At 46.1% G+C, this 19,886-nt stretch overlaps 2 protein-coding genes and 1 long non-coding RNA gene across 3 annotated transcripts in view; 2 read left to right on the top strand and 1 right to left on the bottom strand.

The window, feature by feature from the left end:
• Positions 1 to 1,019: 1,019 nt before the first annotated feature.
• Positions 1,020 to 6,370, top strand: LOC114851048 (zinc finger protein 665-like). Its single transcript, XM_029142580.3, has 3 exons — positions 1,020 to 1,159; positions 2,128 to 2,175; positions 3,356 to 6,370. The coding sequence occupies exons 2-3, from the start codon at positions 2,158 to 2,160 to the stop codon at positions 4,649 to 4,651; spliced, it is 1,314 nt and encodes a 437-aa protein (XP_028998413.1). The 5' UTR covers positions 1,020 to 1,159; positions 2,128 to 2,157; the 3' UTR covers positions 4,652 to 6,370.
• The window catches only part of LOC114851049 (zinc finger protein 470-like), a 30,693-nt gene continuing 11,827 nt past the window's right edge, over positions 1,021 to 19,886 (top strand). The window contains exon 1 of the mRNA XM_029142581.3: positions 1,021 to 1,159. The gene's annotated coding sequence lies outside the window, so the exon portion shown is untranslated. The remainder of the gene's footprint in view (positions 1,160 to 19,886) is intronic.
• On the bottom strand, positions 8,892 to 14,617 carry LOC129603850 (uncharacterized). The gene is made up of 2 exons (XR_008694079.1): positions 10,582 to 14,617; positions 8,892 to 10,308 (listed from the first exon to the last, which is right to left on the bottom strand). It is a non-coding gene; the product is annotated as an uncharacterized LOC129603850 (long non-coding RNA).

Genomic DNA, 19,886 nt, shown 5'->3' on the forward strand with positions numbered 1-19,886 from the left:
TCTTTTTGGGGACAGGGATGATGACTGAGGATTTGAAGCAGACTGGCACATGACACGTCTCCAGTGAGGTGTTAAAAATGTCTGTGAACACTGGAGACAGCTGGTTGTTACAGTGCTTCAGGGTGGAGGGGGAGACAGAATCCGGGCCTGCAGTTTTGTAGAGGTTCAGCCGCGTCTGGTCACATCTCCCTCTTTGATGGACAGAGGTGTGAGGGGGGTGGGGGACACTGAGGTGTGAAGCTGTGTGGGTGGATCAGGTGGGGCTGTGGGGGGAGGCCTGTTGCTGGACAATGGCTGGGAAGGGAGGGTGTCCCATTGTTTATCAAAGCAGCAGTAGAAATCATTCAAGTCATTGGCCAGACGCAGGTCGTCTGGTGATAAAAGTAATATGCTGTTACACACTGCACGTTCAATTTAATGAGCTGAGAGTTAGTTACTTAGTTGGTTATTAGTTACGTTTTAAAATCAAATAAAAATTCTAATTAACTTAACTAAATTTAAATTGTAACTGTTTTTTTGTTTATGTTATCTTCCAAAATAGCAGCTCTCTTATACAGGGTATAACTATAAATACAAATAAAGAGTAAATGAAAAAAAATGCATTTTATTATTTAAATATAAGACATTTATAGTAAACAAGTAAGTGAGCTGGTCACACATTGACACTAAAATGTAGTTAACTAAAGTCCCAGATAGTTTTATTCCAGAGCACGGAATTTGCTGTGTTCCAAGAACAAAGGCCCACAAACACTCACAGTCCCGCTGGGACACCAGGGTCCCGTTTCACATGAGACCTCCAGCGAGCGTATGCGACACCAGTGGGCGGAGCGAAAGCCCCACGTCATAAAAGCGCGCCACCTGACGTCTCCTCTGTTTTCTCTGGCAAATCAAGGTCCTTCGACCTCCACAGGACCTGGTTCTCTGCTCAGAGGGAGACAGACTGGAACAGAACCTGCTCCCACTACAGCTCCACCGGGAAAGAAATCCGTCGCCAAAAACAGAGGACGCTGTGATCAGCTGATCACCGGGACGAGACGGGAGCGATAGACCGTGAGCTCGACACGACGACGGACGACTGCGACGGAAAGCAACACGGAGGACGAAGGGCCAAAACCGGGACCGAACAGCAATCAACGCAACGAACGGAGGAATCGGCCGGGTCAGTAGTAGAAAGGCTTTACGTCTGAGCTCAGAAATAGGAAATTATGAAAGTGGACAGTGAAAGCCCTGTATGTTCTATTTTTCGACACGGTCTTTGACTGCAGCCTCGTGGTGACTCATCAGAGCCGTTGGTTTTGATCTGTGGTTATTTTATTGGGCTTTCTCTCTGTTCTAAACTTCGTTGGTTCTTTTAAACGTCACAACTTCTAACACGAGTTTTTCTCTTGACCTTTTTTTAATCAAATCTGATTGATAAATTGTAATCCCCACCAAAAAGCAAGCTGAAACGAATTCACACTTATAAATATTTACAGTTAAAATGTTTAGAATCTGCCAAAACCAAATTTCCTAGAATCATTAAATGCTTTCATACTTTTATTTTGTTATTATATTTTGGCAGTGTTCTGTAAATTGTTCTTATTGATTCTTGTTGATGACTAGTTATTTACGTACTTAAGCTAATAAATTGGAGTGGTGCTGAAATGCAAGGTTATTATTTTCAGATCATATGAATATGAATGGAAAAATAAACATATATTATTCAAAGCAGCCTTATGTTATGCTGAAAATCTGCTTTTAGTGTTGTCGCTATACCAACATTTTGGTACAGATACAAACAAGTATTCCGATACTTTTCAATTATTTTTCGAATTAAAAACAGAACACAATAATGTCTTTACTGACTTAATTTAAAATCTATATCTAATGTAAAGCAACAACATTAGTAAGACAGTATGGCAAAAATAATATTGGCTCCTCATATTACACTTCCCTCCACTATTGCTTTGTACAGATGTGTACTGATGTAGATAAGTACTGATCAGCCCATATGTTACGGGCGATAACCTCCGAAGCGGGTGATTTTGAAGCATCTGTATATACTTTTATGTAATCATTCTAATTTGTACTAATTTATTTTGTTACTTCATCAGCCTCACTGTCATCCTCTTGCCTTTTCTTTAACAGGTTGAGATCCACCTGCCTCCTCGAACAACCATGGAATTACAGAAAACGGTATTGTTAGACCTTTTTCCAACTTCTAACCTGTTTTTCTATTGTCCCGTCCAGTCAAAGGACTGCAACAACATCCTTGTTCATTAGCCAATCAGAGCGTGGAGGCAAATTAGGGTCACCTTAATTTTACTTGTAAATTTAGCCACAATGAGCGTGTAATTTTAATGCCTCAATCAATATGTGTAAGCGTGGTACAGCCCCACTAAGTCTACAGGTACAAATCTGGATACGCACACACAGATAGGTTTACGTACGCATAAATCTAGCCTGACCCTAATTTGACTCCATAGTCTGAGTTTTCATGACTATGTTTTGTCCTTCTTGACCTCTTCTTGTCTCACTTTTTCTGTGTTGGCTAGAATATTTTATTACAAATAATTACAAATAAGAGCAACAAGCAACACAACATAGTAAACATATATCATAATTCCTGGACTATAAGATTCTACTTTTTTCCATTACGGTAAACCCTGCATCTGCAACGGTGCGGCTAATTTGTGGATTTTTACCAACTTACGAGCTTCATGCTGCCAAACACGGCCAAGATGTTTACATTAGATCCGACTGAAGGCTGTTGAATCTTGCGTGTTGTTTGCCTGTAGTCATTGGTATGCATTAGCGTTGAGACTTTTCAGTGGGCTCTTACTGCCAGTGTTCCGTTACAGCTCTTTATTTTTAAGGAAGCACTCGTATGTGATAGAATTGCTGTCCGAGTCATATAGACAGAGCTGATAAGTAAATTCTTGAATAAAACACAAGTTTTCCAAAAGTGATTGTAACTTACTTATTATTACACGCAAAGCATGCTCAACAAAAGCCAAAACAATAGCCACTTTAAAAGAGTTGAGACAAAAAGGCCTGTCATCAGGGCACGGACAACAGCAGCTCCGTCCAAGTCAATGTAAGCAAAGCAGAAAGACCCAGAAAGTGTGTGACAAAGTAATTGTAATTTTTATGAAAGAAAACTTTTTATATTAAAATTTACTGTGTGAGGCTTAAACTCACAAAACTACTACTACTACTACTACCTACTACTGCCACTATAGTAGATTTACAGTAGTAATAGTAGTAGTATAATAAGAAGCAACAGAGTTTCTCAGTGACCTTTCAATCCTTTGGTGTTGAAGGTTTCTGGTGCGATCGTGAGCTTAATTTTTCTTTTGTATATTTGTCACCTTAGAAACAAAGAGGAAGACGATACTCAAGACAGTATCTCTGTCAGCAATGTGACCGTACCTTCACCAGATCATCAGCGCTGAAGAATCATCAGAAGCTTCACTCTAGAGAGAAACTATACAGCTGTGACCAGTGTGGCAAAACATTTACTGGCAGAGGTAACCTACAGAGTCATCAGCAAGTTCATGCAGGGGAAAGACCATACACCTGCACCGAATGTGGAGCAGCATTTAAAAGGTCAAGTACATTGACAATCCACAATCGTGTTCACACTGGAGAAAAACCTCACTCATGTGAACAATGTGGAAAAGCATTCTCCTGCAGCAGACAGTTACTGCTTCACAAACGTGTTCACACGGGAGAGAAACCATATTCATGTGACCAGTGTGGCAAAACATTTACTGCAAGAAGTAACCTAAAGTGTCATCAGAAAGTTCATGCAGAAGAAAGACCATACACCTGCACCGAATGTGTGGCAGCGTTTAAAACATCAAGTGCTTTGAAAATCCACAATCGTCTTCACACTGGAGAGAAACCATACTCATGTGAACAGTGTGGAAAAGCATTCTATTGCAGCAGTCATTTACAGAGTCACCAACGTGTTCACACAGGAGAGAAACCATACTCATGTGAACAGTGTGGAAAAGCATTCGGTCACAGACCTGATTTAATGAGACACAAACTTGTTCACACGGGAGAGAAGCCTTATATTTGTGAACAATGTGGAAAAGCATTCTCTCAGCACAATAGCTTAATGATACACAGACGTTTTCACACTAGAGAGAAGCCTCATTCGTGTGAACAGTGTGGAAAAGCATTTTCATGCAGCAGTCATTTACTGAGTCACCGACGTGTTCACACCGGAGAGAAGCCTCATATTTGTGAACAATGTGGAAAAGCATTCGCTCAACACAGAAATTTACTGACTCACCAACGTGTTCACACTGGCGAGAAACCTCATCCTTGTGAACAGTGTGGAAAAGCATTCTCACAACGCAGTCAATTACTGATTCACCAACGTGCTCACACGGGAGAGAAGCCTCACTCATGTGAACAGTGTGGAAAAGCATTCGCTCAACACAGAAGTTTACTGACTCACCAACGTGTTCACACTGGCGAGAAACCTCATCCTTGTGAACAGTGTGGAAAAGCATTCTCTCATCGCAGTAGCTTAGTGATACACAAACGTTCTCACACAGGAGAGAAGCCTTACTCGTGTGAACAGTGTGGAAAAGCATTCTCTGACAGCAGTCATTTACGGAGACACCAACGTGTTCACAATAATGAGGCTTCTTTCTAGTGTAAACAGTGTGGGAAAGTATTTGTGATGTTACATGTGCTGCCTTTCTCGTGCGCCAGTAAAGGTTGTGTGGCATCACCATTAGGCCAATAGGCGAAAGACAACATTGAAACAAAAACTAGGCTAAACATAATTTAGATGTCAGCCATAATAGCTTCAGTTTCTTTTCTATTCTGCGTCAGCGACGTGCTCGGGGTGGGGAATAGCCACTGCCCATTTGCCCTCACAATTCAAAGTGCCCTGAACAATGGCAAATAATTAATTTTTTTCCTACTCCACTCTGGGTTTTACCTTTCTCGTTCAAGCCCAAATAGCCACAGTCTCTGTCAGTCTCTGCCCTTAAAAATGTCTGCACAGCACTGACCTGTGTAATGAAAAAAATGTCTTATCATATAGTCTTATCCTTTAGTTTATGCCCCATTGTGTGCATGGAATTCATCTCATTCGGGTTGTCATATCAGTTTTAAGTATTGTATGGGGAAAAAGTGTTCTTCCTTATTCTGTGTGTTTTTTATATGATTTATGATTAATGTTCTGCAATTAATAACTTGTGTTTTGTCTTACATCTGTTTTATGTACTTGACATTTCACCTAGATTGTTCAATAGTGGTCTCTGCCTGATAGAATCTGGACTCTAGCTCCCAAACCCAAGGCCAGGGAGTTCTGTCTCTCTGTCTGTTAACTGTTATAACACTCCCCCCTTTTTATTATACATTAATCAAACACTAAGAATAAAAATTGTCAAACATAGCATTTCCTAATAATAAAAGACCCTTGCAAATAAAACAATAAGTGTTTTAACTCATCAAAATTCAAAAATACAGCTTCACATAAAATGCAGGTAACTTTGGGAGCTGTTTTTGTGGGTACCAAAATCATCATCAAACTCATTAAGTGAATTAGAGTCAGGGTTTCTGAACATAGTGCATTGTGTCATTTGATACGAGAGTGCTGCTGAGGTCACACGCATGATGAGACCTCTAACCAGTGGGATAACGCAACAACCAAGCAAGAGAATCACAGCCATCACAATGATAAAGGAAACAGCTGCAGACATGAGAACAGATTTCCACTTTCCAGATCAGATATTTCGTCTAGCCAATTCCAAGAGGAAGAATTTGTACCAGAGTTAGCTGAGACTCTGAAGGCCGTGCAATACCTTCGCCACAGTACCATTAGAATCAGTATTATTTGGGATACAAGTACAACATGCCTCTTCGAACATAACACATGCCTCGTTTGTCGTTTGCTAACAACATGTCTACTGTCATTTGATTCTGCCATGCCGTCTGGGATGTAAGAGCCAATTGTTCAGACATGACCTTCATGCCATTATAACATTAATGAAACGCCATTGATTGTAATAAAAACAGTTAATGTATGTTAACCATCATTCCAGTGGGGTTCTGTTTCATATAATCTTAAAATAGTTTTCATGCTTTTGGATTTTAAATTGGACATTTGGATCTAGAGAATCAGGGATTAACCAGAATGATGATGCATTCGCTGCTTGTGTTGTCTTATAACCATTTGAACTATTTGTTGTTGTGAAATGTTCTCATTCACAAAAAGTGTAAAATTACACAGAAACATCATATGATCAAGGTAATAATCAGAGTAACATAAAATGAGTTCTAACAGCATGGTTGCAATTGATTTCTCCTAACGATTCGCTTCGTCCTGTTGAACAGTAGCGTTAGATGGTTTCATACCTGTGTGTTGATGGTGGACAGTGACAGTTTGTTGGGGTCCTTCAGGTTGTGATCAGCTGATCACAGAGACATTTAGGATTTGTCATCACTGCCAGGTTTCCCTCCCAATGTTGTTTGAGCCACTGTCACTTCTGTTATGTGAAGAGTCTAAACGTCGTCCAGCGTTGGCAACTTAAGACTGCTCGTGTGTGTTTTCTCAGGAACGTGTCACCTGTTGGGAAATCTGAATTGTGGGGAAAAAGTGTTTGGGCGGCACGGCTTGTCATCGGGCCCAAACCAGACTCCATGGCTACAGGTGGAACCATTCGTCTGCCAGAGTCTGTGTTCCTGTGAGGTAGAAAATGTTTAAAGCACAGGGAGAGATGAGGAAGGAGAGGGTAGAGAGTGTTGGAGAGGAAACAAGGATCAGGAGAGGAAACGAGGATCAGGAGAGGGAAGAGTTGCCGGGCAGCGACCTTCGCAGCAGCGTCTGCAGCTGCATTTTGGCAGAAACAAAGTCGTCACTGATGGTGTGAGTTGGACAGTTACAAACAGCATTAGCTGTAGGTGGCAGAACAATGTCCAGCAAAGCAGTAACCTTATCATGATGTAAGATAGGTTTGCAATCAGACTTCAAAAGCTTCCTAAGCTTCCACAGAGCGTCAAAGTGTGACTCCAAAAGCATCTCTGGAGTCTGTGTAGATGGTAACAGACATTCCTTCTGCTAGTTTACAGGCTTCAGTCAACGTGATCAACTCTGCAGCCTGAGCAGAGTAGTGTCTTAGCAAAGCGGCAGACTTCAGGACGCCATGAGGAGTGCAGACTGCATACCCAACCTGACATTGGCCCGTAGCAGGGTCTAGAGGCGGAGCCATAAACACAGTTGTGAAGATCGTTGGGGCCTAAAAGTGGCTGGGTTGAACACATTGCACCTCTTAACAGTGTTGTATCTAAGCCATGGAGCTGTAGAAAGATGTGATGTTTTCTATTCCTAAAGGATCAAAGACACAACATGAGGAACCAACAAGGTGACGTCAGAGTAGCCAATAATGTCACATGATGCCAGAACAGCTTCCTCTGTTGCAGCCACTGCTCATAGACACCGTGGAAGTTCAGCAGCAGCTGGTTGAAGCAGGAAAATAGGCTGCAGGACAAAAGCACAGAAGTCGTACAATCCTGATTTCTCATCCACTTTTTAAGTGAAAGGTCGCGTGGGGTCAGATCAGGAAGATCCAAAGTAGGAGCCGACTGAAGGGCAAGCATGAGGTCAGTGAACGTTGTTCAGCCTCAGACATCCACGTGAGACAAGAAGTGGACGATGAAGACGTCTGCATCAGAACCCTGAGTGGGGCCTCAAAGACAGTAAAAGTAAAACGTGCACGTTTTAGGCAGGTTTCCAATTGCTTCAACTTGGTTGGGTGAGATGGATTTGCCATCAGCTGTAATTACAATTACCCAGAAAAATAACCTTTGTCTGAACTAACTGTAATTTTGACAGGCTCTTTGTGGCCTGTAGCATCCAGTGTTTCAGTAGCTTAGTGGTGTCTGTAGTAACGCCATCTATGGCTTCCTTTCAGAGGGTGTTGTTGTTTAAATCATGGTCTGTGGTCAGATTTACGTGTGATGACCACTGGTTAACATCCTCTGATCAAACCTACATCATATCTGTGTGTGTTGTGTCAGAGCGTCCTCTGAACAAAATATCTAAAAAAAACATTAGAATGTGTCATTAGAATGTTGAGGTACCCAGTTCACTGTTTGCTGTGCATGACAGACAGAATAAAAAAGGTTTTCAAAAGTATGCAAAGTAGGTGAATACGTCACATGGGGTCAGAAGTCGTTCACCAGTCTTCACCCCGTTGACATCTGTTCACGAAAGGACCCACGTCCTGTCATCTGTCTCCATATTGTTTCACAGAGGGATGTGTGGAACTGTAGAATAAAAATCAAAAATCTTTTTGCTCAGCGCAAAGAGGGAACTTAAGGTCAGTTTGTCAGTGTGTGTGTGTGTGTGTAAAATCATAACTCTTCAAACCTCTCATCCGGACCAGAAGACACATGTGCTGTACAGGACAGGTCAGATGCGTCTCTGGAGGTCGTATCACATGGGGAAACAAGCTGTGATGCAGCCTGTATGCATCACCCCCCCACCCCCCCCACCCCCCCCCCCCCCCCCTCAGCAGCCAATGATAAGAGCACAGCTGAGCTGAAGTTAACACCAACAAAAGAGGGATTATTTAGAATGTCTGTAGATGTAACCTGCACTCCGTCTGGAGTGGAAATCAATCAAATACCCAAACTACACATTAGATCTCTTCCTAAGAATTTAACCGGGCATAAGTTTGTGTGGTGGAAATTTTCCATAAAGAAGTAGATGAAGCTGTGAGAGTTTGTCATAATAGTGAATAAGAATAATGGAGCGCTTGTTGTTGGTCAGCTGCCAGAGAGACGATGCTTCATCTAATCAGTATTAACAATGATTCACTTTCTAACTGAAGATCATTGCCGTTCTTGATGAAATGGTACATAAAGAAGTAGATGAGAGAGAGTTGTCCTTTTGTGCGATTTATTGAAATAATAAAGAAAATAAAAATAATGGGGAAAGCAAATAAAAAGCATGGATGTTGATCGTGCACATCAACAAACCAAAAACCAGCTGGGGAGATCAGTGCACACACCACGAAGGTGTGATGCAAAGAGCCCACGATCCTCAAGTTGCTTCTGCCTTTTAGCTTCTCTGTCCGACTAGGGTGGAATGTCTTTCCAACCCAATCAAATTACATGCACCATCTCCTCCCTGTCGCAGTGTGTGTGAAGATTTTTACTTTCTCACACCTGCATCGCTGACGTCCAACTATCTGTGAGAAAGGAGCACCAAGTCTCAACAGACAGAGACACAACTCCCCGACCTTGGGTTTGGGAGCTAGAGTTGAGAGTCTATCAGGCAGAGACAACCATTGAACAATCTAGGTGAAATGTCAAATGCATACAGTAAGACAAAACATAAGATATTAATTGCAGAACATAAGTCATAACTCGTATAATAACTGCATAGAAATAAGGAAGAGACATAGAAATAAGGAAGAGACAATTTTTGCCATAACACTCCCCCCTTTTGATTACACATTAATCAACCACTAAGAAGAAAAATTGTCAACATCACATTCTGTAATAATAAAAGATCCTTGCAAATGAAACAATAAGGGTATTAACTCATCAAGATTCAAAATACACCTTCACATAAAATGGAAGTAACTAAGGGACAAAAGGTTGGGAGCTGTTTTTGGGTAGTTATACAAGAATAACCTCTGTATTGGCATGTGAAGAAAATAAGCTCATAATCATATTTGTATCAGATTATATTTTGTGATTAGATAGCCTAAGATCATCGTCAAAGTCATTAAGTAAATTAGAGTTGGGGTTTTTGAACATAGTGCATTGTGTCATCTCATACGAGAGTGTTGCTGAGGTCGCACGCATGATGAGACCTCTAACCAGTGGGATAACGCAAAAACCAAACAAGAGAATCACAGCCATCTCAATTATAAAGGAAACAGCTGTGGACATGAGAACAGATTTCCATTTTCCAGACATTTCGTCTAGCCAATTCCAAGAGGAAGAATCTATACCAGAGTTAGCTGAGATTCTGAAGGCCGTGTAGCGCCTTCGCCACAATACCATTAGAATCAGTGTTATTCAGGATGTAAGTACAACATGCCTCTCCAAACATAACACAAACGCCTCCTTTCTCTGCTAACAACGTGTCTACGGCCATTCAATTGTAATGTAATAAAGACAATTAATGTATGATAGCCATACGTTTCCGGTGGGGTTCTGTTTCATATATTCTTAAGATAGATTTAATGCTTTCGGATCTTTAATTGTACATTTGCGTCTAGAGCGAATAGGAGATTCAGGGATTTAACCAGAATGATGATGCATATTTCCGCTTCTGTTGTCTTTCATCTGTAGATGAAGGATAGAACTAATTGTAGCAGTGAATAAAGTGATTGTGAGCAAATTAAACACCAAGTCAACTTCAGGATATTTAAACTCAGTGTTGTTGTTGTTGTGAATTTTCTCATTCAAAAGTAGTGTGTAAAGTTACATAGAAACATCATATGCTAAAGGCAATAATCCAAGTAACATAAAATGAAGTCTAACAAAGCATGTTTACAATTGATGTCTCGTAACAATCTGCTTCTTCCTGTTGAACAGTAGCGTTAGATTGTTTCCAACCTGTGTGTTGAAGTATTGACAGTTCGTTGGGGTTCTTCAGGTTGTGATCAGCTGATCACAGAGACACTTGGGGTTCGTTATCACCGCCAGGTTTCCTCCCAATGTCGTCTGAGTCACTGTCACTCCCGTGATGTGAAGAGTCTACACGTCGTCCAGCGTCGGCAACTCAAGGCTGCTCGTGTGTGTGTTTTCTCAGAAACATGTGTGTAGATGTATGGTCTGATAGTGTGATTCACCGGTGCATATTTAGGCGGCGCTTGGCTCACACCTTTAGCTGAACGGTCAACGCAGCCTCGCCTCAGTGCGTGTGTGAGCACAGCGAGGGTCGTCCTTCTCAGTTCTTTTCGTCAGTGGTGGCTTTCTCGTGTGGTGTAGATGTAGATGGAGGGTCGTCTGTTGGATCTGGGACCTTCCTGCAGTGGATGGAGTGGATCCAAGTCACTCTCACTGCGATCTTTCAGCCGTGTGGGTCGTCAGAAGGACCTGGAAGGGGCCTCGCCATCGTTTGGAGTCCCAATGCTTCCTCCTGAAGTCCTTAACAATCGCCCAGTCCCCTGGTTGGATGGTGTAATGGTCCTGTCGCCTGTTTTCACCTGTTGGGAAATCTGAATTGTGGGGAAAAAGGTGTTTGGGCGGCACGGCTGCCATCAGGCCCAAACCAGACTCCAAGGCTACAGGTGGAACCATTCGTCAGCCAGAGTCTGCGTTCCTGTGAGGTAGAAAATGTTTAAAGCACAGGGAGATGAGGAAGGAAAGGATAGAGAGAGTTGGAGAGGGAACAAGAGGAAACGAGGATCAGGAGAGGGAGGGGTTGTTGGGCAGCGACCTTCGCAGCAGCGTCTGCAGCTGCATGTCGGCAGAAACAAAGTCGTCACTGATGTTGGACAGTTACAAACAGCATTAGCTGTAGGCAGCAGGACAGCGTCCAGCAAAGCAGAACCTTATCATGATGTAAGATAGGTTTGCAATCAGACTTCAAAGCTTCCCATGCTTCCAAGGAGAACCAAAGTGTCACAAGCATCTGTGGAGTCTGTAGATGGTAACAGTCTCTCCTTCTGCTAGTTTACTAGCTTCAGTCAACGCGATCAACTCTGCAGCCTGAGCAGAGCAGTGTCTTTGCAAAGCGCCAGACTTCACGACGGACTCTTGATAGTAATTTTCAGCATGTTGAGCAAGGTGGTGTTGTATCTAAGCCATCTGGCTGTAGAAAGATGTGATCTATTCCAAAAGAATCAAAGACAGTATGAGGACAAAACAACAGAAGTCGTACAACCTGATTTCTCATCCACTGTTTGAGTGAAAGGTCGTGTAGGGTCAGATCAGAAAGACCCAAAGTAGGAGCCTGAAGAGCAAGCTTGAGGTCAGTGAACGTTGTTCAGCCTCAGACGTCCACGTGAGACAAGAAGTGGACGATGAAGACGTCTGCATCAGAACCCTGAGTGGGGCCTCAAAGACATTTAATTTAGGAACGAAAGTCCTACAATAAGAACAAAAACCTAGAAAAGACATCAGCTGTTTATACGTGCACGGTTTAGGCAGGTTTCAAATTGCTTCAAATCTGTTGGGTGAGATGGATTTGCCATCAGCTGTAATTACAATGACCCAGAAAATAACCTTTGTCTGAACAAAGTGTAATTTAGACAGGCTCTCTTTGTGGCCTGTAGCATCCAATGTTTCAGTAGCTTAGTGGTGTCTGCAGTAACACCATCTATGGCTTCCTTTAAGAGGGTGTTGTTGTTCACATGGTCTGTGGTCAGATTTAGGTGTGATGACCACTGGTTCACATCCTCTGATTGAACCTATATCATGTCTGTGTGTGAGCCACAGGGAAACAGGGCTTCCTGTAAGGCTGAGTGTTGGCTCAGAGCGTCCTCTGAAAATAAAAATAAAAGCAAAAGCATGTAATGTGGGTAAATACGTCACATGGGGTCAGAAGTCGTTCACCAGTCTCCACCCCGTTGACATCTGATCACGAAAGGACCCACGTCCTGCATCTGTCTCCATCATGTTTTCACAGAGGGACGTGTGGAACTGTAGAATAAAAATCAAAAATCTTTTTGTTCGTTAGGAAAAGAAATCGCAAGCGCAGACCTGTGTTCATCCCAAAAGAGGGAAGTTGAGGCCAGTTTGTCAGTGTGTGTGTGTGAAATCATAAACAAGCTGTGATGCAGCCTGTGTGAGGGCCTCAGTTACAGCCCCCCCCCCAGCAGCTAATGATAAGAGCACAGCTGAGCTGAAGTTAACACCAACAAAAGAGGGATTATTTAGAATGTCTGTAGACGTAACCTGCACTCCGTCTGGAGTGGAAATCAATCAAATATCTAAACTACATGAGATCTCTTCCTAAAAATTTAACTGGGCACAAGTTTGAAAGCAAAAATGAATGTTAAGGTGTCTTGCTGTCAGATGTTGCACAAGACAGTGAAACAGTAAGTTTTCTTTAATAGTCTGGTACGTACAGTAATTATTATTACTTCTCTCTAATAGTCGTCTTCCCTTTAATAGTCATTAATAGTCTGTTTCAGTCAGTCTCAGTCTTCCTATAGTCTGTTTTTTTGTTTCTTTTTCTACCGTCTGTTTTGTTTTCTCTATAGTCTGTTTTGTTTCCTATAGTCTTCTAGTCTGGCCAGACAAACCTATATTGTGCACAAACCCTTTTAGAAACATAGAGGATTTTATTACTGAATTTGTTGCAAGTTAAAATAGTTTGAACCCATCAGACTGTAAAGTCATGCAGCAGTTGTCATTTAGCTGTTTGTCATCATTTTAAAATCACTCTGTGGGATTTTTCAAAGCAAAAAGCGATTCTTCATTGCGAGCAGATAAGCATGAACATGAATTTGAGCGTGTATCAGCTGTAAGCGTGTTTCTTCATTGCGTGTATGAATGTGTGTGTGTGTTTGCGGTACCGTCTTGTACGTCACGTGAAAAGGAACCGTCACCTTCCTCCTTCCCCAACCATCAGTCTGATGTGAGCGCCAGCGGGTGAAGCCTTTCAATGGGACAGTTGTTCCTCGATGACAGACCTTTCCTGGATCCTCAGATGCAGCTCTTTTGGGCCGATCACGTCTGAAGCCTCTCCTGTTGTTTCAACCAGTGTCTGTGTCAGAGCACGTCTTCTCTGCTGTTGCTCTGTCCTTGTTTTCCTTTGCTGATTGTCATAAGCAGGTGTCTGTGTCAGACACACACGCTTGTAGTAGCTGGTTCATCTGATGAGCCCAGAACGTGATGGCTGCAGACGTTGTGAGAGTCGCTGAGGCGTCCATGCTGTGGTGTGTGTCCTCCAGCTGCTGTGGTGTCAGAGCTTCCACCCTGTTCTGGTTGTTGGTCGGCGCTTCTTCTCCTTCGGTTCTTCTGCTGATGGTGGGAAAGGAGTCCAGATCCGGATTTACCCTCATCACGCTCAGTTCTGCATTAGGACAAAGAGCAGAAACAATGGGAGCATTTGCTCTTGGCATGATATGTGTGTGTGTGTGGTGTGTGTGTGGCAGAGTGCAAACAATTCTTCCCCAGAGTTGTTATCTCCTTTTTTCCTGTTACTCTCATCTCTCTTTTGTTTCTTTTAGGGCTTTAGTTTTGATAGTTTTGCTTTTTCAAGTATTTTCTTTTGTCTCTAATTTTTCTTTTAAGGTGCGTATGTCCTTACACAAAGCGATTATCCTTTTGAACCCATAACCAGTTTCCCACTCATGGAAACATGAAACGCACTAATAACCATATTAACTTTTTACTTTTAATTACCTTTAGTTTTGTACGGTTGCTGTCTGGTGGTGAAGACTCAAATTGCCCCGAACCCGTCTTTCAGAGTCCGGCGGTTTCCTGCCTTAGATTTTTTGTGTGTTCCGGCCGGAACCTTCCCAAAATGTCTTTTTATCGGACGTCTCCGTAAAAAGGGAACCAACCTGATCTGGCGACAGAGCCTTTCACGAAGTATTTCCTCAACGTTAGGCCCCTCTAGGCCCGGGTCCCTCGTATCTTGAAAATACTTCACTCTGCAAACGCACTCCATCTTTCAGAAGCCGTCTTTTATACTCAGTCCCCCATGTGTGGACCACGCACAGATCAAAAAAACATGTCTGTATCCTCAGTACAGACGGAAGCTCGGTTCCACGAGCCAAACCTTAGCAACCGCCGTCTCACCACCCAGAGCAGACTTTGACCTAATTAAGAACATGTATTATTGGGATTACTATATTTTTTTTCCTCGAAAAAAATAATTTTCCTAATCAAATTTAGTGTTTCAACCAAATAGAAGATTTCTTTTCTTTTTTTTTCAACCAATTGAAATGTTTCAGCTAAATTAAAAATAAAAGTTCCAATCTTTTTGTTTTTTCCCGAATCAAAAGGAATCTCTCTCGCCGAGCCAAATTAGGATTTGAGTTTGAATCTGAGTTCGCGGATCTCGTCAGAGGCGATCCAGACGGGTGAGCAGTCCTCCCAGCTCTGAATGTCTGTAGAGGTTTGGAGGCTGAGCGACCCTAGTCCTCAGGACTATCGTCCCTGGTCACACCGTCCAGACGACCTGCCGCGGGATCCTGCCGACAACGCCAATTTCTGTGGTGGAAATTTTCCATAAAGAAGTAGATGAGAGAGAGTTGTCCTTTTGTGCGATTTATTGAAATAATAAAGAAAATAAAAATAATGGGGAAAGCAAATAAAAAGCATGGATGTTGATCGTGCACATCAACAAACCAAAAACCAGCTGGGGAGATCAGTGCACACACCACGAAGGTGTGATGCAAAGAGCCCACGATCCTCAAGTTGCTTCTGCCTTTTAGCTTCTCTGTCCGACTAGGGTGGAATGTCTTTCCAACCCAATCAAATTACATGCACCATCTCCTCCCTGTCGCAGTGTGTGTGAAGATTTTTACTTTCTCACACCTGCATCGCTGACGTCCAACTATCTGTGAGAAAGGAGCACCAAGTCTCAACAGACAGAGACACAACTCCCCGACCTTGGGTTTGGGAGCTAGAGTTGAGAGTCTATCAGGCAGAGACAACCATTGAACAATCTAGGTGAAATGTCAAATGCATACAGTAAGACAAAACATAAGATATTAATTGCAGAACATAAGTCATAACTCGTATAATAACTGCATAGAAATAAGGAAGAGACATAGAAATAAGGAAGAGACAATTTTTGCCATAACAGTTTGAAAGCAAAAATTAATGTTGAGGTGTCTTGCTGTCAGATGTTGCACAAGACAGTGAAACAGTTTTTCTTCAATAGTCTGGTACGTATAGTAATTATTATTACTTCTCTGTAATAGTTTTCTTCCCTTTATTAGTCATTAACAGTCTGTTTCATTTAGTCTTTTTGGTCTTTATTTCTGTCTTTTTTTTGTTTTCTTATAGTCGGTTTTATTGTTTTCTTTCATAGTCTGGTATTGTTTTCCTACAGTCTGGCCAGACAAACCTATAGTGTGCACAAATCTTGTCACGGGAGGCGCTCGGATGAGGACCCAAATGCACAGCGTACACAGGTTGACGGTGAACAAAAGGTGGTTTATTCCGGTTAGGCAGAGACGACGTCAGGGACAGGCAAGGTTCATACACGAGAGAAATATAATACCAGAATCATTGAGCGACAGATCGTGGTCAGGCAGGCAAGGTCGGTAACAGGCGGGTACAACACCAGGGCAGACAGAACAGACAGGGATAAGGCAGGCTCAGAGTCAACAGTCCAGAAACAAGGTATGTAACACACGGCCGGTAGGATCAAGGAAACTGGGAGCTATGACGGGTACACACAAACAACGATCTGGCAGAGAACTAATGTGACAGGTGGTGGTTAAATGCAAGGAGTTGATTACTGATACAAAACAGGTGAGTGTAATGAGGACCGGGAGTGAAGCGGGAACTGCTGTGGTGTGATAAGAAACGGAAGTGCTTACAAAATAAAACCGGAAACTGGGATCAAAAACAGAAAAGTCCTTTCAAAATAAAACCAAGAACGAAAACCTGACAGTACCCCTCCCTCTAGGGCGTCTTCCACGGCGCCCACGGAAGCCCCCCCCCCCGAACCAGGGCGGGCGGAGGGTGGTCACAGGAGGAGGGACCGAATCCCTCCCCTTCCAGGCAGACAAGCAGGGTGGGTGGAGGAAGGACCGGAGGAGGGTCAGAACCAAAAACAACCCGCACAGAACACAGACAGGGCGGGCGGAGGGCGGACCGGGGGAGGGCAAAACGGGAACCCCCGTCAAACAGAATTCACGCCCGAACACAGGCTGACCAGAAAAACAAAGAACAAGTCTCATAATCAAGAGAACCCAACATGAATGTCCACAAGACAAGAACAAAGTCCACGATGCATGAACAACAACGACGTCTCGCTGTTCCCTCTTAAGGCGGGTGGAGACGCGGCGAGATCCTGCCCAGCCGCCGCTGAGGCAGGGGGGCACACCCAGTGCCCTTGGGCTGGGCCAGCGTCCACGGGGACCCCCCCGAACAGCGATGTCCTCCTGGCGGACGCTGATCCAGGAGGTTGAGGAGTCGAGGCGGACGGCGCCGCAGGAGGCAGCGCCATCCAAGCAGCAGGATGCGCCGAGGGCGAGGCCACCAGTCCGGCAGCAGAGACAGAGACGAGGCAGGAACCAGAGGCGAAGACAGACGTGGAGACGAGGCAGGAACCAGAGGCGAAGACAGACGTAGAGACGAGGCAGGAACCAGAGGCGAAGACAGACGTGGAGACGTCCTCCTTGGACCTCCGCGACGAGACACAGGAACCAGCGGCGTCCTCCTTGGACCTCTGCGACGAGACACAGGAACCAGCGGCGTCCTCCTTGGACCACCGCGACGAGAAACAGGGACCAGCGGCGTCCTCCTTGGACCACCGCGACGAGACACAGGAACCAGCGGCGTCCACCTTGGACCACCGCGACGAGACCCAGGTGCAGGTGCGGCCGGAGCCGGGCCGCCAGGAACCGATGCAGGTGCGGCAGGAATTGCGACGGGCGCGACCCCCTCCTGGAGGTCCGCCGGGACTACGACGGGCGCGACCCCCTCCTGGAGGTCCGCCGGGACTGCGGCGGGCGCGACCCCCTCCTGGAGGTGGGCCGGGACTGCGGCGGGCGCGACCCCCTCCTGGAGGTGCGCCGGGACTGCGGCGGGCGCGACCCCCTCCTGGAGGTGCGCCGGGACCGCGGCTGGCGCGACCCCCTCCTGGAGGTGCGCAGGAACTGCAGCTGGCGCGACCTCCTCCTGGAGGTGCGCAGGAGCTGCAGCAGGCGCGGCCTCCTCCTGGAGGCCGGCGTGCGCTGCGGCTCCGAGGGTGACAGGGGCTGGAGCGACCTCTCTCGGGCCGACAGGGACTGGGACAGGAACTGGAACGGCCGCAACATGGCCGACGGGGACTGGGACAGGAACTGGAACGGCCGCAACCTGGCCGACGGGGACTAGGACAGGAGCTGGAACGGCCTCAACATGGCCGACGGGAACAGGAACGGCCTCAACATGGCCGATGGGAACAGGAACGGCCTCAACATGGCCGACGGGAACAGGAACGGCCTCTACATGGCCGACAGGAACAGGAACGACCTCTACTTGGCCGACAGGAACAGGAACGACCTCTACTTGGCCGACAGGAACAGGAACGACCTCTACTTGGCCGACAGGAACAGGAACGACCTCTACTTGGCCGACAGGAACAGGAGCGGCGTCCTTACTAGAGCCGGCGGCGCTGCTCTCAGGCTCCCCACTAGAGCCGGCGGCGCTGCTCTCAGGCTCCTCACTAGAGCCGGCGGCGCTGCTCTCAGGCTCCTCACTAGAGCCGGCGGCGCTGCTCTCAGGCTCCTCACTAGAGCCGGCGGCGCTGCTCTCAGGCTCCTCACTAGAGCCGGCAGCGACTGAGACGGCGTCTACTCCGGAGCCGGCTTGGCTGCTTGCAACCGCCGAGCTCGACGGAGCAGACGTCGGGCCTGATCGGGTGTGCCTAGCACCCGTTCGACAGGTGGTGTCCTCTGACTGGGACAAGACCTGCGCGTGACTGGACTGAACTGGGACAGGACTCGACTGTACTGGGACAGGACTCGACTGTACTGAGACAGGACTCGACTGAACTGGGACAGGACTCGACTGAACTGGGGTCTGGACAGGACTCGACTGGACGGGGACTGGACTGGACTCGACTGGACGGGGACTGGACTGGACTCGACTGGACGGGGACTGGACTCGACTGGACGGGGACTGGACTCGACTGGACTGGGGACTGGGCTTGACTGGACTGGGGACTGGGCTCGACTGGACGGGAACCTGGACTGGGCTCGACTGGACGGGAACCTGGACTGGGCTCGACTGGACTGGGCTCGACTGGACTGGGCTCGACTGGACTGGGCTCGACTGGGCTGAAACCTGGACTGGGCTCGACTGGGCTGAAACCTGGACTGGGCTCGACTGGACTGGGCTCGACTGGACTGGGCTCGACTGGACTGGGTTCGACTGGACTAGAACAAGAGCGTGGCGAGGCTGGACTGCGACTGGAGACTGGGCAAAACACGGCTGAACTGGAGACTGGGCAAAACACGGCTGAACTGGAGACTGGGCAAAACACGGCTGAACTGGAGACTGGGCAAAACACGGCTGAACTGGAGACTGGGCAAAACACGGCTGAACTGGAGGCTGGGCAAAACACGGCTGAACTGGAGGCTGGGCAAAACACGGCTGAACTGGAGGCTGAACAGCGCGCGGCTGAGCTGGAGACTGAACAGCGCGCGGCTGAGCTGGAGACTGAACAGCGCGCGGCTGAGCTGGAGACTGAACAGCGCACGGCTGAGCTGGAGACTGAACAGCGCGCGGCTGAGCTGGAGACTGAACAGCGCGCGGCTGAGCTGGAGACTGAACAGCGCGCGGCTGGACTGGAGACGGGGGACCGCATGAGAGCAGGAAATCCTCCCAGCGGGGCAAACATGGAGCTGGGCAGGTTGGTGCAGACATGACGGTCCGACGGGGCGGGGAGGAGGAAACCAAAACCATCGGCGGTGCGACCGGCGCTGGCGTGGTGCGGAGCGCGTCGCTTAGTTCATTGAACCTTGCGCACAATCGCTCATAGAGGCGACGAACACTGGAGCGCTCTAACACGCTGTCCTCGTCCTCCAAAGTCAATATCGCCACCTCCACGGCGCTGCGCTGGTTTTCCGGGTTACGCGCTTGTCGGTAATCCTCCGCGAGGATTTTAAAATAAGTCTGTAGATCACTAGGTAGCTCGGCGCAGGTAAACTCCATTTTCCCCGCAGGTGAATGGGACTCGCCGCCAAAAAACAAAACCCAAAATAAGAAACAAAAACAGTCACTGACCTAGACGGAGGCTG

The sequence above is a fragment of the Betta splendens genome, chromosome 2 (genome assembly GCF_900634795.4).
Source record: "Betta splendens chromosome 2, fBetSpl5.4, whole genome shotgun sequence".
NCBI classification, from domain to species: domain Eukaryota; kingdom Metazoa; phylum Chordata; class Actinopteri; order Anabantiformes; family Osphronemidae; genus Betta; species Betta splendens.